The sequence below is a fragment of the Pholcus phalangioides genome, unplaced genomic scaffold, assembly GCF_987345545.1.
Source record: "Pholcus phalangioides strain wild (caught in Gottingen) unplaced genomic scaffold, Ppha-v1.0 ptg000009l_1, whole genome shotgun sequence".
In the NCBI taxonomy this organism is placed as follows: Eukaryota; Metazoa; Arthropoda; class Arachnida; order Araneae; family Pholcidae; genus Pholcus; species Pholcus phalangioides.
In genome coordinates, this window is record NW_028301602.1 from 45565924 (window position 1) to 45593877 (window position 27954).

Sequence of the window (27954 nt, forward strand, 5' to 3'; positions counted from 1 at the left end):
GGGGTATATCAGTTTAAACAATAAATTAATCACACGAGCATATATATACAAAGGGGAAAATGCATAAAAGATTACACTAATAAAGTATTTAAAAAATACCCTGAAATAAACAATAAAATAAACATGTATACACAAATAAAATTCAATGGACAGTGATGCCTTGGCTAATGAAGATAATTCTTTCCAGAATTACATTCGTAAGCCATCTTTGTTAGCCGAAATGCAATTTCCCATAGGTTTCTATGGAAAATCATTTAATTTGTTCCAGATACACCCAAAAATTTAAAGACTAGTTTCATAAAACATCCAAGAAACACTGTACAAAAGACAAAAACTGATCAATGGCTAAATCTGACTGAAAGCACAATTAGATTCATGAGAATTTACAAGATGAGAAAGTAAAAATCTTTTTATTTTACACTAATGTACATGACCCAGTTGAGTTAGTAGGTGTTAATATCCATTTTGATTTGATCAGTTCATTTCTGTGTCTCATCATACATGCAGATGGAAAAACTCCTAGGAAGTCCAGACCACTCAGTTTGATGCTAAAGAGCTTTGCATTGAAACAACGTGAATTCAGACCATTCTATCATGTGCACTGAAAATATTCAAGTCCAGGCATCCTTTTTTTTATGCATTTTCTCTTAGTTTAACCTTTCATTTCACATGAAATGATTCAAAAATGTTATTTAAAAGAAGTTATTATCTCGAAAGTTCTAAGGTGAATATTAATTAATTAATCAGGCTTGAGGGACAACTTTTAATTATGATTTGCATGAAATTTCAGCTCGCAACATGGCTGAGTTAGGTTAATCATGCATCCATATCGAGAAAAATCGTTGTTAGCTAAGGCAGTAAAATGGGGGGGGGGGGGAAATAGCCAATTAGCTGAGACGTTTGTTAGCCAAAGTATCACTGTATAGTAAAAAAAAATTTTTTTAAAGTATTGCATATATGTCATTTCAAATTACAATAATCAATGGAACTGATGAGAAAAAACAGCAATATCAGTAAAAGCAATAAAAAAGATTACACAAGAAACGCAAACAAAGGGGAAATATATATAAAAAAGGTCACACCTATTAATAGGAATTATATTACACCTATTAAAGAAAATAAGTAAATAAAAAAACTGAACACAGTCAATAAAATAAGCATATATGCACCAATAAAACTCAATACGATGAATTAAAATGCATAGCATGTTAAACAAATGAAATATTAAAAACACTGAGAGAATGACAAATACTGTGATGTGTGGATAAACACACGAGATCCAAAGTATCACTGTATAGTAAAAAAAATTTTTTTTAAAGTATTGCATATATGTCATTTCAAATTACAATAATCAATGGAACTGATGAGAAAAAACAGCAATATCAGTAAAAGCAATAAAAAAGATTACACAAGAAACGCAAACAAAGGGGAAATATATATAAAAAAGGTCACACCTATTAATAGGAATTATATTACACCTATTAAAGAAAATAAGTAAATAAAAAAACTGAACACAGTCAATAAAATAAGCATATATGCACCAATAAAACTCAATACGATGAATTAAAATGCATAGCATGTTAAACAAATGAAATATTAAAAACACTGAGAGAATGACAAATACTGTGATGTGTGGATAAACACACGAGATCCAAAGTATCACTGTATAGTAAAAAAAAATTTTTTTAAAGTATTGCATATATGTCATTTCAAATTACAATAATCAATGGAACTGATGAGAAAAAACAGCAATATCAGTAAAAGCAATAAAAAAGATTACACAAGAAACGCAAACAAAGGGGAAATATATATAAAAAAGGTCACACCTATTAATAGGAATTATATTACACCTATTAAAGAAAATAAGTAAATAAAAAAACTGAACACAGTCAATAAAATAAGCATATATGCACCAATAAAACTCAATACGATGAATTAAAACGCATAGCATGTTAAACAAATGAAATATTAAAAACGCTGAGAGAATGACAAATACTGTGATGTGTGGATAAACACACGAGATCCAGTGGTAATCTGTTTCATAATCGTGATAAGGCTAGATATACTGCTAAACATTACCAACTGTAGACATTGCTTTTGATATGCTTTTCTTTTTACTAGGATGTTGCATATAATAATGAATGAAGTATTGTATGTTGATTCATAAATAAATGAGCACTTTTTGTTCACTCTCAGTGGCTGAGGGTGAATGGGAGGGTCCCTGTTGCGTCTGTTGGTACAAAACACACCCAAAATTCAGATAATGCAAGAATTGGCACTGGGGTGTTTGACTGGATTAATAGGACTCTTCCATTCTGTGGGGCCTGTATTGAGTAATGCCAACTTCTTTAACTCCAGATGCACCTGTCATCTGAGAATGATTCAATATCTCAAAGGAGATGTGAAGTAGGATGCACATTTTCTTTCAGTATAAATGCATGTATTCATATACGTATGAAAAACGCTAATTTAATTTTGCAGTTGTATTTTTTATGATTATTATGATGCACTGTTTGAGTCCAAAATTGTCAAAAATCGATTGTAATATGTCTGATAGGAAGGAATTTAAATTAACATTAGAATTTGTCAAGCCAGCCAATTCATTATAATCATTCATGCCCTATAATATTGTATCCAATTATCATAGCAATTTCAGCACACATTTATTATATCTGCATGTGAAAAATATTTCTTAGTTTATAATTTTTGCTTTTCTTTTTTAATTTGTTTGATCTTGTGCTAAATCTTTTCATGTGTCTGGATCAATCTTACCGTGAAACTCATTTATCTTTATGGTATGCATTATTGGCACAACTATCCCACTGTGTACACTGAGATTTTTCACTACAGTAAGGTGACTTGATATGTTTCCGTTACGTATTTACATATCATTTGACAAAAATCCCATAAATTCAAAGAGTAGTGTAAAAAAAATTAAATGACTATTCAAAACATTTGCTAGACATTTAGAAAACCTCTCTTATTTTTCCTTTTCAATCCAATATCAATTCGTAAATAGAGTACTATATTTAGAGTAAATAATCATCATACTTTTCTATAATTTGCGAATTTGCTCCAAACATTTTTCTGTTCCAATGAATGGTAGCAGAGGGTTCAGGGGAGATAATGCGGCTGGGAATTTTGGGATCCCAATGTGATTTACTAGTTATAGTGTCAACTTGATATAGCCCAATAAATTTTAATCGCACCAGAATATGCAACAATCAAGTGTTTACCTTATTTTCTGAGGATTTGTTTAAGATTTTACTCCTTTCAACATTCTTGCCTCTCTTTGAAGAAGAAGCAAGAATGTTAGAAGAACTGACATATATTATATTATAGATCCTTAAAAAATAAACTATTTTATCAAGCTTATGATGTTATATGATTCTCACTCAATCAGAGTTCCACTATGGATACAGTTTTTTAGCAGTCAACAGTCCAAATCAATAAAAAAATCTTTTATACTTGAGGGGAACAAGCAGTTACAGTTTGTAATTTCTTATGGCGGCTGTTATCATACTTTGTATATAATTCTATTTTTAAAAAGGCCCTGCAGCTTTTGCAAAAAGTTCCTGACTACAATTTTTTTTTTCTTTTTGGTGCTCGTATGTCTTAGTTTGTGTGTGTAGTCTAAATATGTGTATGCTGTCAATCCAGTAAAGCAATATGTCTGTCTGTTCTATTCTGTTAATTATATTTACTCAATTTTTCTTGAAGTTTCAAGATTGTCACCTTATTTCCCTTTTTCATATTGAATAACTGACCCTAGGATTTTCAACCCATCTGAAAGAAGGAGAATCAAACAAATTTTTATAAATTCTTGATTTGGTTTTTGTGGGCAGCACCATTTATGATTGGCAGCCTCAATGTGTTTTTATGGTTAAGCATATGCTATATTCAATGCTTACAATTGCATACAATTGTATGTGAAGGTTAGCATGCATGGCATTACTCTATTGTGAGTTGTTATTTTTATGTCAGGCCAACCAAAGCATTGACAGCCCCTGGCAACAACACCCAATTCAACAACAGCAAGCATACTATAGTGGGCAAGAGCCTATCCAATCACCTTATTTACCTCCACAAGAGTCTTGGCATGATGGCTCAACTTATTATACATCTAGGGTAAGAATAAATATGTTAATTTTCCATTAGGTGGTGGTATTATTGTTTGTCAGTATCATCGTATCAAAAATTAATGTTGATTTTCAGAACAGCCAAAATTGATTCTCTTGTTATGGTGATTGATAGCATTAAATTCTACTTGTTCTGGGTATATATAGACTTAATTATTTGTATGAATATCGATTGCTCATTTCTCTGCTTTGCATTGCTTTTACCTGCTTTGCAGCAATCCTATATAAAAGATAATTATTTAAAGATATTATTTGCTTTTTGCTCAATAATGAATTTTGTTGCTTTATGCTTTAAATATGAGTATTTTAATCATTTTTAATGGGGAGGGGGTAGATTGCATGGCTCATTCTATTATTTTGCACATTTTATATTTCAGACTTAAGTAAATGTGCTTCAAGATAAGCCAGAACTTATCAAATAATATGGTGTGTATGATAACTTTTCTTTTCAAGAAACTAAAATGTAACTAAAGGAGGAAAAACCACCATTTGTCACAAGGGACTTATTGTGTTTGACTGTCAACTTGAAAAACCATGGTTTTACTTATCCTACTAAATATTTATACTACTATCCTAGTAGTATTATTTCATCCAAGAACCTATATAATTGGCATAGGTAAAGGACACCCATACTCTTTGATTATATCTTTAACTAGCAAAGATACACAGTGTTTCCCAGGAGAGTAGCAGCCACACATAGACTAGTACAGTGAAACTTTGGTTAATGAACGATTCAGTTAACAAGCAATTCGCACGATGAGCAAAAATTTTGACTCTGTTAACAAGCGATGATTTGTATTACAAGCAAAAACTTTGTTTTGTTTATTTATTTTCATGTTATCGTTGTTTATTTATTATCACATTTAACAGAGCTAAAGTTTTTTTTGCTTGTCCATACATGTGTAACCACGTATGTGTGCTTGAAATTATTTGTAATTTTGCTTTGAGAAAACTGTGGGCTAATTACATTATTGAATGCGACTTTGAGGGGTTATCTCGTGAACAGAAGCCAACATTTGTCGAAGAGATTGTGTCCTTGGGGAAGACCATGGGACTACTGCTAAACCACACATGCACCTCGTCCATATTCCTCTGCGGAACTTCTAACGAATTGGTACATGTTGGAATGTGTGTGTATGTGTAGTTAACCTGACGTGAAGTTTGTTTCTGTGTAATGCTTGTTATGTGTAGTGCAGCCATCTGCCATAAATGTTTTTTCTAACTGTGGAAGAAGTGTAATGATTGAATAATTGTATTGTTGTAGGCCTGTTGCTCTCTGTGGCGAGACTCTTTAACGGGGGAGATCAGCTCGAATTCGCGCCTCTAAGTTGGAAACTACAGAAAATCAACTTCAGCCGACCACCACTATGGTAATGTTATGTGTAGTGCTGCCATCAACTTTTCTCACTATGACTGAAATATAATGATTGAATAATTTTATTATTGTAGGCCTGTTGCTCTCTGTGGCGAGACTTTTTAATGTTGAGATCAGCTCTCTCAAAGTTAAAAACCACAAAAAAATCAACTTCAGCTGACCACCATTGTGGTGATGGGGGCGGGGTTCAAACCCAGATCCTCCCGATGCGAGTCAGTCACTATGACCACTTGACCACCACAGCAGCAAGACACATGAGGATGACATTCAAGAACTATGTGGTAGAATAGCCAGGAGTTGACCACAGACAAACTGATGGATTTCCATTGCGGGCAACAGCAAGAGCTCATGGATGATATCTTGTCTGAGGAGGAGGAACAGAGAAATAAAGAGAAGTGTCTAACTTCAAATCAGATTAGAGAGATGCATAAAACGTGGGAATCCGTGTAAAATTTTGTAGAAAAAAGCCAAGCCAAACTAATGAATCGATCCAACAATAATGTATTTTCCCATTTCTGAGAAATCATAAAAAGGAGACAAAAGCAAGTGTCATTGGATAAGTTTTTTTTAAGTTACACAAAGAATAAGTTTGCAAACAACAGTGAGTCTGTAAATCATCGTTAATAATAGTCCGCCTCTCTCTCGTCATTTAGAGTAAGTTGTCATAAGTGTCATAATATTATATATATTTTATTGTATTATTTATTATATTATTGATTGAATGCTGTTTTTATTTGTCATTTTTATGTTAATGAATAATTGTGGAATGAATTAAAACTGAGTCTCCATTATTTCCTATGGGAAAGTTTGATTCAATATATGAGCAATTTGGATAATCAGCACTTTGGGGGAACAAATTAAGTTCATTAACCAAAGTTCCACTATAGAGTGTTGCCATATTTCAAGATCTTTATATCCTCATGGTCCAGATTAGTAAAATAATGGTCAAGCACCATCAATCGTATGATGTAGAGATGGGACGAATATATTCAGCTACTATTCGGCCCTTTTGCCAAATATTGCTTAGGTATTTGGCCGAATATCTGTGTCCATCTTAGCACACCAAACTGATTTTAAAAATTATATTAATTGGAATTTTTCACATAAATTAACAATTTACTAATTATATTTTATTGTGTGGTGCATACTTATCCTTTTCTGTGCAAGAGGTTATGTCATAGTGAATTTCTAGGAGAAGTAAAACATGAAGCTGAAAATAGAATCCTGCAATAATGTGGAAGTGAGCTTGAATTACACAAATTCACTAACTGAAGAATGTACCTAGACAAGAAACATATTGAGCTACTGAAAGGGACAAAGAACATCTAAAGAGGAAAAATAAGTCATACACGTTTTATTATGCATTAATACTTGAGAGTAAATAATGGTTGACATTTTTGTAATTAGATGTAAAATTGTAACAAGTGTTGGGAAAAAAAACTTGATTCTCTGTGATACCTCGGCTAATGAATTTTCTGACTAATGAAGATTTTTCATGAATTTTCTGCTTTGGCTAACGAATGCAGATTCAGCTAATGAACATTTTCAATGATATGTATGCACACACTAACATAAAATACTCACATCATTAGCTGAATTTTCACACAAATCAGAATTACTGTCACTAGGGCCGGGTTAACTCATATCCACCTTGGAATCTTTTTTCTAGGCTTTGTACCTAGGCTTCTCTTTCTGAAATTCTTTGAACCATTTCACATGAAATGAAAGGTTCAGCCAAAATAGGAAATGCATTAAAAAAAATTGTAGCCTATGTTTTCAGAGCACGCATTCTTTCAGTGTGAGACTCATCAAACCGAACAGTCTAAAAGAGATTAAGAGATTATCTTTTCCATCTGCATGTATCAGACTTAAAAATGAGCTGACCAAATCAGAAATGGATGGGGACACAAACTCAATCGGGTTGTGTCAACATGAGCATTATAGTAGATTAAAGCTGGTGTTCGTTGTGTTACATGCTGGAAAATAAAAAGATCAGCATCTCTTATCTTCCTGTTTATTCTCATTTATACAATTTTGAAGCTGTTCATTTTAGCTTTCAATCAGTTTTTGTCTTTTTTATAGCATCCCTGTGTGTTTAAAAAACTTACATCTTTACATTTTTGGCATAAGCTGGAACGAATCAAACGATCACATTCGACTAATGAAGTGATTCCAGAACAATTACAAATATACAAATACAAATACAATGCCACAACAGGCAAAATGCCCAATGAGGTGGCTGATAAAAAGATGCCCATAAAATATATATGGATGTCATATATTTAAAAAAAAAACCCAGCAACCCAATTAAAAATGCAATTAACACAAATTATAAACAATATATACACATGATAAAATATTATACAACGCCCATAAAGAATACTTATGGTTGTCTTATTCTAAGAATGGATAGCTTCTCGATTTACCCCAACATGTTTATCGTACTTCTTTTTAAACGTGTAAATTGTGTTACAATTTACTACCTCCGGGGGTAAGCTATTCCATTTATTAACAACCCTATTAGAGAAAAATTCCCTGTGACACCATAACCTTGCATTGTCCCTCACCAATCGATACTGGTGTCCCCTTGTAAAAGCAGTCGATTGGCAGTGTACTAAAAGTTCATGGTCCATCCTATCCATCCCATTGAAAGTTTTAAACACTTCGATCATATCTCCTCGACACCTGCGTTCATCCAATGTAAACATATCCGAAAAATGAAGTCTCTCTTCATAACTCAAACCCTGTGTGTCAATAAGGACACACGTAGCTCTTCTCTGCACCCCTTCAACCAATTCTATGTCCCTCTGTAGATATGGTCTCCAAAACCTTACAGCATACTCCAGTCCGGGACGAACTAATCCTCGAAAAAGCGGAAGAATGACTTTAGGAGAACGCGAAGAGACCTTTTTGAAAATGAGACCAAGCATTCTATTTGCTTTTTTGACCACCGCTGAACAATGTTCAGAAAATCTAAGTCTCTCGTCAATGAGAATTCCCAAATCGGTGACCCTAGTTGCATCCGGGATAGTGACTGGTCTGGAGCAACTCCCTATTGCTTTCATTCCCGATTACCCCCATTAACTTCACATCATCTGCGAATTTGCAGATACCCATCAATACCCTGATCGAGTTTATCTATAAAAAGTGAAAAAAGCATGGGACCAAGGACACTTCCTTGAGGAACTCCACTTGTGACGTCTGTCCAACCATAGAATTCTTCGTTCACCATAACTCTTTGCGACCTATCTCTTAACCACGTTTCTATCTGATTCAGCAAGTTGCCCCCAATTCCAATCTCGTGTAAACGCTTCAAGAGTTTGCCATGTTGGGCCCTGATCGAATGCCTTCTGGAAATCAAGGTAAACAATGTCTACACTTTTGCTCTTACCCAAAGCCTTAGTCACGTGATCATAGAAGCGAAGGAGGTTAGTTACACATGACTTCCCCTTCCTGAACCCATGCTGTTTATCCGACAATACATTATTCTTGTCTATCCACTTCACAAACTGCCTTTTGATGATCATTTCCAAAATTTTCGAGAGGGAGCACGTCAAACTCACTGGACGATAATTTGACACCGCTTCTCTACTACCCTTCTTAAATATCGGAACAATGTTAGCAAGTTTCCAATCTCTTGGGACGATACCCTCAGCAACACTACTTCTGTATATCTGTGCGACTGGCCCCAACAATCCATTAGCACATTCCCTGAGGACCCTGGGATAGATATCATCTGTTCCTGGTGCTTTGCTTGCACATACATTTCTTAGAAGATTTAGGACCTCCACGTTTGCTACTTGAATATCGTTGAGGGCTTTATTACCCCATGCAACACCCGTATATCGAATATCATTATCTCCATTAAAAACCGACGCGAAAAAGTCATTGAAAGCACTACACATGCCTACATTGCTCTCTACCCTAGAGCCTCCTATCGAGAGGGGGCCAACTGTCCCCTTACATCCATTATTGACGTGTCGAAAAAATGATATTGGGTCACAGCCAATGTTATCTGCCAACCTAGATTCAACTTCCTTTTTACTATCCCTTATCGCTTTCTTCAACAGTCTTCTTTTATCAGTAAACAATAATAGGTCACCTCGTCCACTTTTATACTCTCTGAATGCCCTTTTCTTTTCAAGATAAATGTTCCCCCACGCTATCCGTGAACCATAGAGGGTGCGATGTACAAACACATTTTTTTTTTTAACAAAGGGTATGACGTCATGCAAAACAGAGGACAGCTATGTACTAAATTCTTCCCATTGACTTACCACCCCTACTGATTCCAACCGGTCTTTGAAATCTTCCGCTAACCTTCCTCTCAAAACATCAAAGTTAGTTCTCCGAAAACAAAGAACCAATCTTTTGTTATCAACCTTACCTGAGGAAAAGTTACAGTGAAATCTGACGAAACGATGATCACTGGAAGAAAACTCTTTCCCCACTGAAACATGTTCAACTAGATACTCAGAACTAGTAAGAACTAAATCCAAAATAGCAGTAACCCTAGTGGCTTCTGATACATGGCGATACAAAAAATTTTCCAGCACCAACTTAAGAAAGTCTCTTTCATACTGATCTCTAGATGAAAGGTTTTCCCAATCAATACCTGGGTAATTGAAATCCCCTAGTAAGAGAACCCTCTTACGCTTACACATGTAGGAAATTTCATCATGCAATTTGGCGATCTAGTTTTGATCCCTATTCGGTGGATTGTAACAAACCCCAACAATAAGTTTATGACGTCTTTTGTTCACAAGCTCAACCTATATAGTTTCAATATCACTTCTCTGCACGTTACAATCTCTAGCCTTGAACAGGATTTCACGTATATCAACACTCCACCCCCTTTCCTATCAGATCTATTTCTCAAAAAAGTATCGTATCCTGAGATGTGTAAGAAAGATTCATCCTCATCGGTTGCCCAAGATTCTGTAATGGCTATATATGCATGTGATTGTTATTAATTAAATCTGGTCATAATCTGCTGTTTGTTGGAGATTTATCTTCATTTAGCTCATATCAACACAGCTGGAGGATTATATGATATAAATGATTATATGAGTGCCGTCTTAAAGGCATGAATTTGCCCCGTGGAGTCTCAAGCGCAGACGGGGGGGGGGGGGTGCTTATGATATTGAGATCTCGTTAATATTTTCAACATTAAGCATGCAAATTGGTAAGCAATAGTTTCTAGTTGAAGGGGAGGGGGCAGGAAAATCAATTCGCCCAGAGCTCCGGCCCTGATGATTATTCAGTGGAACTTAAGTTAACGTGTGATTCGGTTAACGAGCAATTCGCATAACGAGCAAAAATTTTGTTCATTTATTTTCAAGTTATTACAACTGAATACAAATACAGCGCCACAACAGGCAAAATGCCCAACCAGGTGGCTGATAAAAAGATGCCCATAAAAATATGGTTGTCATATGTTTCAAAAATACAGCAACCCAATTAAAAATGCAATTAACACAAATTACAAACAATATATACACATGATAAAATATTATACAATGCCCATAAAGAATACTTATGGTTGTCTTATTCTAAGTATGGATAGCTTCTCGATTTACCCCAACATGTTTATCGTATTTCTTTTTAAACATGACAATTGTGTTACAATTTACTACCTCCGCGGGTAAGCTATTCCATTTATTAGCAACCCTATTAGAGAAAAATTCCCTGCGACACCATAACCTTGCATTGTCCCTCACCAATCGATGCTGGTGTCCCCTTGTAAAAGCAGTCGATTGGCGGTGTACTAAAAGTTCATGGTCCATCCTATCCATCCCATTGAAAATTTTGAACACTTCGATCATATCTCCTTGACACCTGCGTTCATCCAATGTAAACATATTCAAAAAATGAAGTCTCTCTTCATAACTCAAGCCCTGTGTGCCAATAAGGACATGCGTAGCTCTTCTCTGCACCCCTTCAACCAAGTCTATGTCCCTCTGTAGGTATGGTCTCCAAAACCTTACAGCATACTCCAGTCCAGGACAAACTAAGCCTCGAAAAAGCGGAAGAATGACTTTAAGAGAACGCGAAGAGACTTTTTTTGAAAATGAGTCCAAGCATTCTATTCGCTTTTTTGACCACCGCTGAACAATGTTCAGAAAACCTAAGCCGCTCGTCAATGAGAATTCCCAAATCGGTGACCCTAGTTACATTCGGGATAGGGACACCATTAAACTCGTAAGAGAACCGTGGGTTGTTCGAACCAAAAGGAGCGACCATGCACTTATCAACGGTAAACGACATGCTCCATTCATTTGCCCATGCTGCAATCCTGTTTAGACTGGTCTGGAGGGACTCCCTATCGCTTTTATTCTCGATTACCCCCATTAGCTTCACATCATCTGCGAATTTGGTAGTAATCCCATCGATACCCTGATCGAGTTTATCGATAAAAAGTGAAAAAAGTGTGGGGCCAAGGACACTTTTTTGAGGAACTCCACTTGTGACGTCTGTCCAACCAGAGAATTCCCCGTTCACCATAACTCGTTGCGACCTATCTCTTAACGACGATTCTATCCAATTCAGCAACTTGCCCCAATTCCAATATCGTGTAAACGCTTCAAGAGTTTACCATGTTAGACCCGATCGAATACATCCTGGAAATCAAGGTAAACAACATCGACATTTTTGATCTTACCCAAAGCCTTAGTCACGTGATCATAGAAGCAAAGGAGGTTAGTTACACATGGCTTCCCCTTTCCTGAACCCAGGCATGATCATCCGACAGTACATTATTCTCGTCTATCCACTTCACTAACTGCCTTTTGATGATAATTTCCAAAATTTTCGAGAGGGAGCTCGTCAAACTCACTGGACGATAATTGGACACCGCTTCTCTACTACCCTTCTTAAATATCGGAACAACATTAGCAAGTTTCCAATCCCTTGGGATGATACCCTCAGCAACACTACTCCTGTATATCTGTACGACTGGACCCAACAATTCATTAGCACATTCCCTGAGGGCCCTGGGATAGATATCTGGTCCTGGTGCTTTGCTTGCACATACATTTCTTAGAAGATTTGGGACCTCCACGTCTTCTACTTGAATATCGTTGAGGGCTTTATTACCCCATGCAACACCCGTGTATCGAATATCATTATCTCCATTTAAAAACCGACACGAAAAAGTCATTGAAAGCATTACACATGCCTACATTGCTCTCTAACCTAGAGCCTCCTATCGAGAGGGGGCCACCTGTCCCCTTACATCCATTATTGACGTATCGAAACAATTATTTTGGGTCAGAGGCAATGTTATCTGCCAACCTAGATTCAACTTCTTTTTTACTATCCCTTATCGCTTAATTCAACAGTCCTCTTTTACCAGTAAACAATGATAGGGCACCTCATCCACTTTTATACTCTCTGAATGCTCTTTTCTTTTCAAGATGAAGGTTCCGCACGCTATTCGTAAACCATAGAGGGTGTGATGTACAAACACGCTTTTTTCGAACAAAGGGTATGACGTCATGCAAAACAGAGGACAGCTTCGTACTAAATTCTTCCCATTGACTTACCACCCCTACTGATTCCAACCGGTCTTTGAAATCTTCCGCTAACCTTCCTCTCAAAACATCAAAGTTAGTTCTCCGAAAACAAGGAACCAATCTTTTGTTATCAACCTTACCTGAGGAAAAGTTACAGTGAAATCTGACGATACGATGATCACTGGAAGAAAACTCTTTCCCCACTGAAACATGTTCAACTAGATACTCAGAACTAGTAAGAACTAAATCCAAAATAGCAGTAACCCTAGTGGCTTCTGATACATGGCGATACAAAAAATTTTCCAGCACCAACTTAAGAAAGTCTCTTTCATACTGATCTCTAGATGAAAGGTTTTCCCAATCAATACCTGGGTAATTGAAATCCCCTAGTAAGAGAACCCTCTTACGCTTACACATGTAGGAAATTTCATCATGCAATTTGGCGATCTAGTTTTGATCCCTATTCGGTGGATTGTAACAAACCCCAACAATAAGTTTATGACGTCTTTTGTTCACAAGCTCAACCCATATAGTTTCAATATCACTTCTCTGCACGTTACAATCTCTAGCCTTCAAACAGGATTTCACGTATATCAACACTCCACCCCCTTTCCTATCAGATCTATTTCTCAAAAAAGTATAGTATCCTGAGATGTGTAAGAAAGATTCATCCTCATCGGTTGCCCAAGATTCTGTAATGGCTATAAGATCCCCGCCCTCCACAACTAACAATAAGTTTATGACATCTTTTGTTCTCAAGTTCAACCCATATGGTTTCAATATCACTTCTCTGCACGTTGAAATTCATCTTCATTGCTGAGGTATCACTAATAGTAAAATACAATATATCATTATTAAATTTGTCAGTATCATAGCATCAAAAATCTTTTGGTTACCAGTTTTTTAATATTTATTTAAATAAAAAAATTAAAATATTAAATAAAATTAAAATAATTAATTCAATGTCAATCATTTGAAATTACCAATAATTTATTTTCAATTTTATTTATAACTAGCTATAATACCCGGCGCTGCCCGGGTTTTCTTCAATGAGGCTTTTTTGGATCACGTGATATCTCCCTCAATTTTTCTTGAGGGACATACAAACCGTGTCCAAGTTAACCAATATTGTGACCTGCGTGATTCATGAAATAAATGAATCTAGATTTACACAGAAATGTAGAAATGAATATATATTTTTCTTTTTTTAAGGGGCGCTAGGTATTTCGATCCCCCCCCCCCCTGAACTTCAAGTTATCCATCTGTCTGTTCCAGCTTCCAAAAATCCTTAGTTAAAGCTGTGGAATTTTTTCGATGCACTTTTCACGGGCTCATAACTAATTTTAAAATATCCTAACCGACATGAATTTATTCAAATAAATATCAAAAGTACAATATGGAGACATTAATTTTCATACTTGAGAAGATATAAATGAAATCAATGATATTGCTCGAATATCCAACTCAAAAGTATAGGTTTGGCTAATTACTTCATAATTATCCTTTAATCTCCTGGGCTTCGTATATCTCTAAGCGAACTGAATATTTCAAAAATCGAGAATTCAATACAATTTTTAAAATTATTGATGGGGTGGAAAATAGCACTAATTTCCGCATTTCTACAGTAAAATCAACAATTTTAGCACTGATTTCTATGAGGATCACCCTTTTCCTGACTCTCAAAGCGATGCTGATGATGATTAGGACATCTATTCAAAAAGCCTCATTACTGAGAGTATATTGAAAATGTGGCAAACCATTATAAAGGCATAAACTATTATACATATACTAACAGGATTAAAGAAGTGACAAACCGTTGTAAAGGCATATACACGTCTGAAACGCATTGCTAGGGAACGACGGTAACCAAAGTAAACGTTCAGAAAGTGATTGTTGAGGCCCAAAAACCATTGTTGCCGGACAGTTTTTTGCCCATTTGGGGCATTTGCCCTAGTCTGACGAAATTTTAAAGTAGCCTATCGTTCAAGTCAGGTCCCATTTGGTATATATGCAAAATTTGGCGACGATCGATCTAAAATTGTAGATTTGTATAGAGAACATACACACACAGACACACACACAGAAAATCAATTTTATATATATCGATTTTGATGAATTTTAAGAAAATTGATATTCGGTATTCAATCAAGACATTAGTCGAGTATTTGGCTATTCAGCCAAATCACTATTCGTCCCATCCCTAATATGATGTCATCGAAAGAATGAAACATTTTAAATGAAAATAGATTGGACATATCGCTAGGGGGGCCGTTCAAGTATTACGTAAGCAAATTTTTAGCCATTTTTGACCCCCTCCCCCCCTTGTCAGCAAAACGCTGACCCCCCTCTTGTCAGCAAAATTTCGTCATCAGCTCTGCCCCTCAGAATCCTAACTCATATTTCCATAAAGGGTGGTAGATGAAGTAAGCATTATCCAACCCCCCTCCCTTCCCCCTTGTCATCAAAAGTCAGCAAATCGGAAACCTACTCCCCATCGATGATGACGTAATACTTGAATGACCCCTAGGTGGCAGAACAACAGATTTGCCTCAAATATATCCATAAAAAAATTTATACAAAGCTATAATATAAATAATGTTTTATTTCAATTTTGAAGTTTGTTTTATTTACATAACTTTTTTATGTAAATAAAACCAAGTGGTTCCCATGAGAAATTCATAAATTGTGCCGCATTGTATTAGTTTTTGCTACTGATCAAAGGACACTTTTTCTAAAACTTATTTAATTGACAAATTTTCAATTCTTGTTTCAGCCCCCAGAAAACAATGTCTGGAATTGGATGCCAGAGAACAACAGTGGTAATACTAACAGCATCAATAACAACAGAAATACAGCTATTCAATCCCAGTATCAGCAGCATCAAGGTAATTTATTGCCCTCCACTTCCCAAGTCAATACGGTGCCAAGTTCTACAGGCAACAATGAAACACTTGGGGTATATGAACACCCATCAGTAGGCCAACCTGCAAATTCTGCCTATGGAATGCAGAATGACTGGTGTCAACAAAATATGAGTGGCAATAGCAACCAAAATGTAAATCAGTATAATAATTCTGTGTATCAGCAAGAACAATCTAGCTGGGAGGCCCTTTCACAACCCCTGTCACAATCTGCTCATCTACCATGGACGTATAGTGTACCGCAAACTTTACCTCCCCCTCCAATGAGTCAATCCATATCACAGTGGCCTGTAGATTCAGCAAATTCTTTGACAACTGAAGCTAACAATACTGAGTTATTTGGAGTCGTAAATACTGAGTCTAATCAAGTTCCACAAGCAGGCACTGGCCAAAATAATCTACAACATGCTGTTAACTACTTACAACCTACTGATAGCAGCAGTCAAGCAAGTAATTTGGTTTACCCTCCAACCATCAATCAATTTGTGGATCAACAGTCATATATAGGTGATAACAATCTGGAGAATCTGGAATCGTGTAACAGCAGTGTTGCTAATGCAATGTGCAGTTCTGATGCCCCAGAAATAGCTCATGAAATTGATCCAGAAAGTGGTTCTGTGAGCACATTCTTCAACCACAGCATAGATGATCAAAGTGTTACTAACCCTAATGATGAAAATACTGTAGAAAGTATACCTCAGATGACAATAGAAAACATTTGTGGTGGGATAGAAACTTCTAATGAATCTCCTGTAGTGCATAACTGTGAAACTAGTGAAACCCAAGAGAATGCGGAGGATATAAATGAACAGTATCAAACTATGCCAGGCCAAAATGACTTATCCTATGACGAAGGCCCAACTTTTCCTCCTACTGATGTTCCAGATTCGGCCGTAGAAGGTTTGAATCAATTTCTTTTTTTTTTCTTTTTTTATTTTTTGTCATTTTATAACAACACTAGACAACAAATTTTGAAAACTTTTCTGCATCCTGAATAAAAATAATCAATTTCTATGTAGTTTAGTGTGCTAACCACGAATCTAATCATAAAAAAGCTGGATTGGCTGGATTTTCTTTGAGTTGTTCATTTAATACATAGTTTCCCACAATCCACTGAGAGTTTTAAAAATGAGATAGCAAGAAAACTTTGACAGATATTAATGTCATTCTTAAGGAATATAAATGTGCAGTCAGGAATTTCAGTTACGTCATTCATGTTTCAAATGTAATATTCTTTCCTTATGGATATGAGCCCTAATGCTTATATACAGGGTGCACATATAACAGGACATATGGCACACTTCACTGGCAAACCATTGATTCGAAAGGCATACTTCCAATTAAAAAAAGTATCCAAATAATGTGTAGTAGACTAAGATATGTTATTCGTGTTTCAAGGGATTGTATAGTTATTAAAATAAAAATATTAACTTTTTATATACACACCCTGTGCCCAAAAAACCCAGTTAGAAAGTTGTCTGTCCTGATGCTAACAAAAAAATTTCATTTTTAAGTGCAATATTCACAAAGGTAACTGAATTCAAAAATTGGAGAAAAGATGGGAAAGAAGTGTTGTCTGTTACTTTTTCCCAACTTTCCTCTACTTATTGAATTCAAATATCTCAGCGAATATTGATTTTAAAAAATGGAACTTTTTTGTTGGCATCAGGAGAGACAAAATGGAACAACTTTCTAATTGGGTTTCCGAGCATAGGGTGTCCACATAAAAAGTTAATTTTTTTATTTTAATAACTATACAACACCTTGAAACATGAATGAGGTAAATGAAATTCCTGACTTCTCATATTTATGTTCTGTAAAAATAACTTCAATAGCTGTCACCGTTTTCTTGCTATCCCGGTTTGGAAACCGTCAGTCAACTGTGGGACATTCTATGTATATTAGTACAATACAAATAGATTGAAACACAATGGAAAAAATAATAAATATGCAAAAAAAAATTTAGAAATTTCCGCAAACATATAGAGACACAACATAAATGTACACAAAACACGACACAAATACAAAAAACACTACAAAAATGCATAGAAACACAAATGTATTGAAGCACTGCAGTTCATTCATTTTTAACATGGTAATAGCTCTCCGCTAAAAAGACAGAACGTTTTCATGGCGATATTCGTGTTCCACAGGTCAAAACCATCCAGAATTGTATATTTATTTATATGTCGGGCACAATTTAATTTTTGTCCAGTGTAATTAATTTATTGATACAAATAAACAAAATATAGGAGAAGACAAAAGATGAATGGGTGAAAAACACAGTTTGGTGAAGTGAAATACATGTCCATGGTAATGACCCAAGAGATCTAAATGATCTGTCTATGATCAAGCTGCAAAAAAATTCAGTATTGGCAAACACATGTTTAGTCACTATTTTTTAAGAATTAGTGATTTTCTCATAACATGTTTTTTATTTTTGTTTATTTACAAAATGTTACAAACTTAGTTTATATACAAAATGATGAATCTGTTATTGATTTTTGTAAAATTTTAAATTGCAGAGAGGGTAACACACACATACACATTAAAGCATTCTGCCATTGATTAAGAGATACAGAAATTATCAGACACAGTGGATCTCGCTTATAACAATCGCACTTAGAACATTTTCCCACTTAGTTTAACTTATTTTCGTAGTCCCAACTTTTTCCTGTATGCTGAAAATACTCACCAAAAATTCCTGTCTGAAACATTCTCCTGCTTAAAATGTTTCAACATGGTGGTTTTTTTAAGTTACAGGCAATATCCACTACATAATTTGTAGGGAATTAAATAAAAATTTTTGTTAAAATTTTTTTTTTATATTTTGCCTCATCTTCAGAATTTATGTGCCATCATTTAATATTTTATTTCAAGAGGGAAGAGGTTGTGATTTTATAATAAAGCAATGCCTTGAAATTATGTTGTAAATGAGACAGATAATGTAAGCATATAAGTTGAGGTGAATTTTTCATGAAAAAACAAACAACTACACAATCGAAAAAACACTTCTTTCAAGCAAAAAAATGAGTTGTGCAAATTCTCCTACAAGCTGTTTCTAAACATGAAAGACAAAATTATTTCCAATGTCAGCTTCATATACTGTATCAAAATTTTATTTTTACTCTATCAGTAATTATAACAGTTATATAATTTCCAATTCATATTGATAGACTATTCCCCCCCCCCCCCCCCCCGTGTATATAGGAAATAAAACAGGTGGTATCTTTCACTCAGCAATAGTGAAAACATTGTAAAGGATTATGAGAAAGGGGGCATGGAACCCCATAAAGCCATCAAAAAAGATGGTGTAAATTTCTTCCACCTCTTTTTCCTTATAGGGGAGGGGGGGGGGGGGGAGTTGCCTCTAGCAGATTTATATTCATTAAACCATTCCCCATTCAACCCTAACCTTGCACATGTAAAAGGGGCTTATCATACCAATTTTTTGTAGAAAGCTTAATTGTTGTCAAAAATAGATCACTTACTACTGATATCATACATAGAGATTTCTTTTCGGTAACATCGCTTAGTATTCACACACATTGAAATTATTCAAATTTTTTTGTGCCTTAGGCCAGGATTACACTATAAAAGTTAATAATACTATAAAAAATTTTAAAATTTTTTGAAATTTTGTTCATAAAACTTGAAAAATGCAACCATAATCTTATCAGTTGCATTTGCTTGAATGTAATCGACAAGATTATTGGTTGCATTTTTCAAGTCTTATAAACAAACTTTCATAAAACTTTTATAGTGTAATTCTGACATTGTATTTCAAAAATTTATTCATAAAATGGCATCAGGTCGATGCATTTTAATCCCATTGCTTCATTCATTTTTAATCCCATTGCTTTCTTCACATGCAAAGCGATTGGGCAACGAAGACATAAGACGGATGGATTATCTACTTTTGAATGTTGGACAAATGTGAGTTCAGAGACAAGTCTCAAACTGAAAAACTCTTGAGGTTGAATTGATATGAAATTTTAAATGCAAGTGAAATGGTTTTCCTGCATTTAATACTGTTTTTTTACCCAATTTTCCTCCATTTTTCGAATTTGAATATCTCAGTGAATATTGTGCTTAGAAACAAGGAATTTTTTTTGGCATCAGAGGAAAAACAGCAACAACTTTCTAATTGGGTTATTTGGGGCACATGGGGATGGTATAAAAAGTTCATTTTTTTTATTTTAATAACTAAACAACCCCTTACAACATAAATGACGTATCTGAGTACTATACACTATTTAGACACGTTTTGTAATTGGAAGTATGCCTCTAGGACCAATGATTCACAGTAAAATGCCATTAGCCCTGTATATATAATTGCAATGTTAATGAAAATATGAATGTAAAGAGCTAATGATTTTTTTTTTTTAAATTTTTAGAGCCACTTAATCAAGAGGTTCCTGAGCCAAATGATTTGTCTCTTTATAATTCATCAACTTCTCACTCAGCTAATCAGGTAATTTGCTGGGCATTAATAAGACATTTTAATTGAGCAAAGCTACATTATGTTTACTGCATGGTAAATAAGTTGAGTTATTTTTGTTCATCGCATTATCCATGAATACTAGGCAGGAAATTATGATATATGTGTGGGCTGTAATTAATCAAAGTTGAATTTTGTAGTTTTGTCAGAATTTTATTGAAAGAAAATATGGATATATAAAAATTATGGAATTTTTATTGCAACATTAAAAAAATGAAATTTTTTCACATCACTATAACATTGTATTGTGCTTTCTGGTTTTCTTTCATATGCTAATTAAGCTCATGATTCTGCTTACAGCCTAATGACGATCAATCACCCGATGATCACTTGAATCAGCAAGTTCCTGCTGAAAGTAATGTATATATTTACTTATATCTGATTAATTTATTGCATTTTTCTTAGCATCTTTTCACGTAGTGTGTAGTTTACAGTTGTTTTATTCAGGAGAGCTTTATTTTCAACCGTTTTCAGTCCTTTGTTCAATATTCCTATTGGAAAATACATTATTTTTTCAAATAATTAAATAAAGCACAATTAATGTTTAATAATGGTAATAAATTCTAATCACTAGTTGAACCAAGCAAATATTATCCCATCCAAAAAAATAATGCATTCATAATAGAATCCAATCCATGCATTGGTGGTGCATGTTGCATTTTGATTAGCCAATTTTTTCAATAGATTAATAAAAACCTTAATTCTGGTCATTTGTTATGCTCCTAGATTGCCTAATTTACATACTCTAAGAAAAATAAAATTGCTGCTGCATTATTTTTATTTGTGTGAATAGCAATGCAAATAATAAATATAATAACTAAATGTAGTTAAGTCTATATATATATATATATATATATATATATATAAATAACTTTGACCAGACCTTGTTTCACATCTCTGAGTGCTCCTAAAGGATGGATGCACCCAGAAATTGTATTAAACAAAAAACAACTGCCAACAAAATCTCTGCACTAGCGGGCAACTAATAAACTTTGCCACTTGGCTATATATATAAATTATCTGTTTATATCATTTTGACATTATTCGTCCACAAATTATGGAATAGATGTATAAAATCATGAAAAAGTCCTAATCATCATCAACTTTGCCATTTAAGCTACAAATAATAATAGAAATCTCTGTAGGGGCTATTCAAGTATTACGTAAGCAGATTTTCAGCCATTTTTGACCCCCCCCCCCCCTGTCAGCAAAACACTGGACCCCCCCCCCCTCACCCGTCAGCAAAATTTCGTCAGCAGCTTAGAATATTTCATATCTTCAAAAAGGGGTGGTTGATGACGTAAGCAACCTTCAAACCCCCCTTGCCATCAAAAGTCAGCGAATCCAAACCCCCCCCCCCTCGATGCTGACGTAATACTTGAATGACCCCTTACAACAAACTTGCTTGTAAAATTTTTTTAAACAAAATCCTCATATTTTTGTTAATTTACTCTTAACTACAATTAAATTATTTCTCTATTAAATTTTCTATAAAACAAGTCTTGATGGAATGAAGCAACTTTATTATATGGAAACACGACTGCTATTAGCATTGATTAAAAAAAAATCCAAATTTTTTTCAGTTCTGGAATTTATTTTGCTGCTATGCATTGTCATTTTCTCAAAATATATTGAAATATTTGTCTCTGTAGTTGTACTTTTGCTTCTGTGAAGCAAGTATTGCTAAGATGTAAAACATATATCATGCATAATAGAAACTCAGAAGTTTGTTTCTCACTAGTTTTTCTAAGATAGATGATTGAGAGTATTCAGATCTTTTAGCTTTTGTACTCACGTTAATTTTATGATGTGTTTCATTCAATCTCTTGAATTCCAAATTGTGTAAATCCTGAGGATTCAGGAGTTTCTGTTGTTATAAATTTTAATAACTTTTTAATTTACTTTTGGTATGTATTTTTTAATTGTACACAGGGGTTGTAACACAGGAAAGTCAACCGCAAAAGTTGAGTATGAAATCTCACAGTCATGAGGATAATGGTATTCAGGAAGTGAACCTTGAAACAGTTCCAGACAATCTAGAAAGACCTCCAGATCATGAAGAATTGAAGAAACATTCCTCTTGGCATTCACTACACCGTCATCATTTACGAGATGATCATGAAAATAAATTGAGCCTTTCTAGTACTTCCCTTTGGGACAGTCCTGACATTCCCCATATAACATTAGTGCCAGCAGTACCAACTCCTGTCATTTCTATACCTCCTTCAAATGATGAAAACAATTCTTTGCAGTTGACCATTAATGAAAAACAATCAAATGAAAAATGCTCTGAATCAACTGAAAACCCAGAGGTATGTTATACTATTCATAGTATTGTATTTGTGATTAAAATTAATTTAACTCTAGAATTTTTAAAATGAATTATATTTTGCATTATGTATATTTTATGGCATAGTTCATTTGAAAAAATTCACTTTCATGTAAATCAAGTAAGTGATTTTAAATATTTACGTCAGGATTTTCAAACTTTTTCCACCTTGGCTCCCCTTACCCATAATCAATTCTTATCTGTGGCTCTCCAGAGCTGTTTAACAAAGAATCTATTCAGAAAACCTTTGTCTGGGCCATAGTTCCACATGTCCCTGACAATGGTTGGCGGCACACATTTTGAGAACCCTTGATTTACATACATAAAGGTGCCATATAAAGTAAAACCCCTCTTAATGGTCGCTCCCCCCCCCCCAAGATGTGGTCACCCCGGGGTTTTTTTCACCAAATAAAAATATCTCGACAAAAAGTAAATAATGTATTTCGAACCCCCTCAAGTACGGTCATGGACACTTTTTTCATCATTTGTTCCATTGGACTAAAACCCATGTTTGGACACCAACAGTTGCGAGTTTGATGGCAGCTATTGAACAGTGAATCACTAATCAACTTTGTCAAGTGTGATTAGTGAAGAATGGAGTAAAAAATGTCTAAAAGTTATTAAGGGATATTCAGCCAAAGATATATGCCAAGGATGGTCAAGAACTGGCCTGCTGGCTGCATGCGGCCAATGTTTGAAGGAGTTGGAATAGTCAGCAAAACCCACCAAATATTGATAATTTTTTACAAAACATGTAAATTCAGTATGTAAACTTATGTGATATTTCTTGTAATTTTAATTGTTTGTCTATGTACTTTCAGGACTTTAAACACACCTTATATTGTCAGAATTTGGTTCATTTGCAATCACCCCCTCTCTGTTACAGTCAAATTTTTTGCCCCATGAGTGTCCGCAACAGAGGGATTTTACTGTATTATGTATATTGAAGAAAAAAAACCAGTAGATTAATATCTCATTGAAAGTGGAAGCTTTATTAATTATAAAACAGACAAAGATGTTTCTTTTAGGTGCTTGAATTAAGGGGGGAAGTCAAAGAATATTGTCACTTTATTTAATTTTTTTTTTTCCAATTTATTTGCACAAATGTAGGACTTGAACAGATATTTCATTTCCCTTCACAGTCTCCTTCCTTTTAGATGCACTTTTGTCTAGTGATCCATAAACCTGCACCACATTTTTATCAGGGAAGAAGGTTTTGTGTTGTTCGCCCAACTATTTATGTGCTGCTTCCTGCACTTTTTAGTATGTCAATAATTAACGACCCCATAATGTTTGTGCGGTCCAAAGAGATGATAGCCGGAAGAGGCAAGATCCGAGCTATAAGCAGGGTATTTCTATGGCTCAAAGCACAAAAGGGTAATCGTTTCAACATTATGGCCAGCTATGTATGGGTGTGCATTGCATGCGATTCCTTTTTGTTTTTGTTTGACAACAAGCCTCAGTATTTGGTGAAATTACACTTTGACAAATTGCATTTGCATCTTGTCAAATTAAAATTTGACTTTAGATTTTTTTTTCCCGGATATTATGTTGAGTTGAACTCGGGAAGAATAGTAATTTTGTCTGCGCCGGGAATTGAACCCAGTCCCCATGAAATCCAGGCAAGTGAGCTATCCATGTACACCACTAGAGACAGGACCAACCCTTCCTTATAATTTATGTATAGTGACATAATGCGCTGAAGTAGAGACATCATATAGCCCTCCCCTAATTTCAGCATGACCCCTTACCTGGTGGCAGTAGTAGTAAGCATTTTGTCTTCACCAGGAATCTAACGTGGTAAAGACAAAACTCTCTGTCTTCTCTCACTAGGAAAGAAACATCTTTTCTTCCCAAGTTCAACTGGGCATAATGTCCAGAAAAGAAAAATAACTGCCTTCATCCATTAAGCTGAGAAAAAAAATCAGTTCAGTCAAAATGACTTCAGATTGTTTTTCAATCAGATCACTGGTTCTACCAGTGATCTGATTGAAAGATTGACTGGTACTACCAGTTTTAGATCACTGGTTCTTGCACTGTTGATCATAGTCTGCTTATTCAGGTACTCTTGCAGTATAGACCCTTTTGAGTCCCAAAAAGTGGTTAGGATAACCTTTGCTCCAGAAGGTTTGATCTTGAATTTTTTTTTTTGTGGTCCTTTTCGGTTGTTTGCATCCCATGCTTTGCTTTTTAGATTCTAGCTCTGCTCTGCAGTAAGCTCTCTTGACACCTATCTTGCACAGACTTTATGGCCATCAACATCTTAACTCGTGGGCTCACCCAGGCATGGCCCGGTTGCCTCATGAAAATGAGATCTGATTAAAAATTTTGAGACTAAGCAGATGCAAATTAGTTGGTGGGCATTTCTAGTCAGGTACAGTGCCTCCAGAAAAATCCCTTTGCACAGGAACTCATGATGTTCTTAAGGCAGCCCTGTTTACTTAAGCATAGTTTATTATGGATGATTTGATAGGTAGAACCATGACTAATCTGCATAGTGTACTACATTATAAATTACTTTCTGGTTTGCCAGTACTTGAGCTTACTGAATTTTGTCTATGATGGAGGTTGACGGGCATCTTACTTTTTCTTTGTGAATTATGTTCAACCAGTCACCTTCAAACTATTTTATCAATTCGTGGCAACACCATCCAACCAGAGAAATCGGATCACTATTCTTTTGTTTCTCTTTGATGCACACTGCTAGTGGAGCCCATGTTTCCCCACTGAGGCATAAGCAAGAAACATTATGCTATCAAGGTCAAACTTTGATAATGTGATCACAGAGGTAGTATCAACTATAAGTATGCATACATGTCCTGAAGGCATGAGATAAAACAAAGGATGTGTTATAGTGAAGGAGGAAAATTTCTGACTTTTTTACATACAATCTACAATTTTTTTCTCTCCTAGTATGACAGAATACTTGCTAGTTTCAATAGAACAAATGATTTGAGATCTACCTTTTGTATATCTAAACATATTTCATTGTACACATTTAATTGCTGGAGCTTTGATGTGACATTTAATGGAAAGAAAACTGAATAACTAAAATTGTTTTTGATTGAATACAGACCCAGTTACTCTTCTTTAAATCATTTCTGTCATTCTCTAAAATTATTGGTGTTATCGTGGCCTTACTATTAACATTTACTCTATATAGGTTTCAGCAGTGCCACAGAGCTTATCTGAAACAAGCAGTCAGAATATTATGAAGTCCAATCCATCCAGTGATATTTTAACCATTCCACACAAAGAAGAAGAATCGTCTAGTGAAAATATGAATATTTGTGATACAAGTAGATCTAGTCAAGAATGTGTTGAACAGGTTTCAAGTCATGATAGACGTAGCCCTTCCCATGATTCTAAGTCCCCACTTTCAGTTTCCAGTGGTTCTCAACAGAGCGATTTTAAGAAACACCGGGAAACATATTCTGAGGATGAAAATGATAAGAGAAGACCTGAGAAGGATACCCATAGTAGATATTACAATAAAAATATTCATAGCAGGTATTATGATAAAGAATCAGCTAATGACAGGTATTTTGAAGATAATGTTGAAAGAGAAAAGCATGCAAAAGCTTCTGAAAGAGGAAAATACAGAGATAAAAATGTTAAAGCAAAATATCATAGCAGAGACACTGAAAAAGAAAGACATAGAAAAGATATTGATTCAGAGGAATTTTATGACAGAGATCGCTATGATGATAAGTATCGCAGAAGAGTATTCGATGATGATGGGGAATTTGAACACTATCAGTCTTATGAAAAGTATCAAGGAAGAGATTCCAGATATGAACGACACCGTGATTATGAATTAAACCAAGACATGGATCCAAGACCAAACAGAAAAGATGCATCAAGCAGGCCTCCAACCACAGAATCAGGATCAAGTCGATCATTAGGATATCAAAATGATTTTATTGACAAAAATGGTAGCAGATACAGATATGAAGAGGAAAGGTTTAGGAACATTGATCAAAGGACATATCCTAGTAGAGAAGGGTCCAGACCTTCAAGTAGGATGTCCTTAAATGAACCTCTAGAACGTCATCCATTCAGAGAGATTGGGTACCAAAAATCATACATGTCTGACAATGAGCGGCCATCATCAAGAATGAGTGAATCGGAACCTATAAGAGGTAGAGAAGCTGGAAATCATCCGTATTATGATCGTCGATATCGTGATAGTTACCAAAGGGATGAAGATTATTATAGGAGAAATAAAGGTTATCCAGGTAAGAAATGTTTGTAATCATCTATATTTATGACTAGCTATAATACCTGGCGCTGCCCGGGTTTTCTTCAGTGAGGCTTTTTGGATCATCTGATATCTCCCTCTTTCTTTGAGGGAAATACAAGCTGTCCACATTAACCAATATGGCTACTTCTTGCGCGACTCATGAAATAAACAAATCTAGATTTCAAGAAACGTAGAGATTAAAATTTTTTTTTTTCCTTTTTTAAGGGGCGCTAGGTATTCTGATCCCCTTGAACTTCAAGTTATCCATCTGCCTGTTTCAGCTTCCAAAAATGCTTAGTTAAAAGCTGTGGAATTTCTTCGATTACTTTATGGGCCCATAACTAATTTTAAAACAACCTAAACTATATGAATTTATGCAGTTGAATATTAAAAGACAATATGGAATCATTTTCATTGTCGAGCTTGAGAAGATGTAAATAAATGGTTAAATCAATGTTATTGCATGGATATCCAACTTAAAAGTAGGTCCAGCTAATTACTTCATATTTAATCTCCTGGGCTTTGTATATCTCTAAGCAAACTCAATATTTCAAAAATCGAGAATTTAATACAATTTTTAAAATTATTAATGTGGCGGAAAACCCCCACTAAATTTCCGCATTTCTACAGTAAAATCAGCAATTTTAACTGATTTCTATGGGATCAACCTTTGCCTGACCCTCAAAGCGATGCTGATGATGATTATGATGTCTATTCAAAAGAGCCTCATTACTGGGAGTATTGAAGGCATAAACTATTATACATATACTGGCAGCATTAAAGAAGTGACAAACCATTGTAAAGGCGTTAAAGGCAGACATTGTACACATCTGAAACGCATTGCTAGGGAACCACGGTAACCAAAGTAAATTTTCCGAAAGTGATTGTTGAGCCCAAAAAACCATTGTTGCCCGACAGTTTTTTGCCCATTT

General features: G+C 35.0%; 1 protein-coding gene across 5 annotated transcripts in view; it reads left to right on the plus strand.

Moving 5' to 3' along the window:
* Sec16 (endoplasmic reticulum export factor secretory 16) overlaps window positions 1–27954 on the plus strand; it is a 94902-nt gene that overhangs the window by 8305 nt on the left and 58643 nt on the right. For 4 of the 5 annotated variants that reach the window (XM_089236358.1, XM_089236357.1, XM_089236360.1 and 1 more), the window contains 6 exons: window positions 3985–4128; window positions 15802–16849; window positions 20347–20423; window positions 20751–20805; window positions 22383–22762; window positions 25943–27017. In XM_089236358.1, coding sequence (XP_089092484.1) covers window positions 3985–4128; window positions 15802–16849; window positions 20347–20423; window positions 20751–20805; window positions 22383–22762; window positions 25943–27017 — 2779 coding nt within the window. The remainder of the gene's footprint in view (window positions 1–3984; window positions 4129–15801; window positions 16850–20346; window positions 20424–20750; window positions 20806–22382; window positions 22763–25942; window positions 27018–27954) is intronic. The other variant, XM_089236361.1, reaches the window with a different exon arrangement.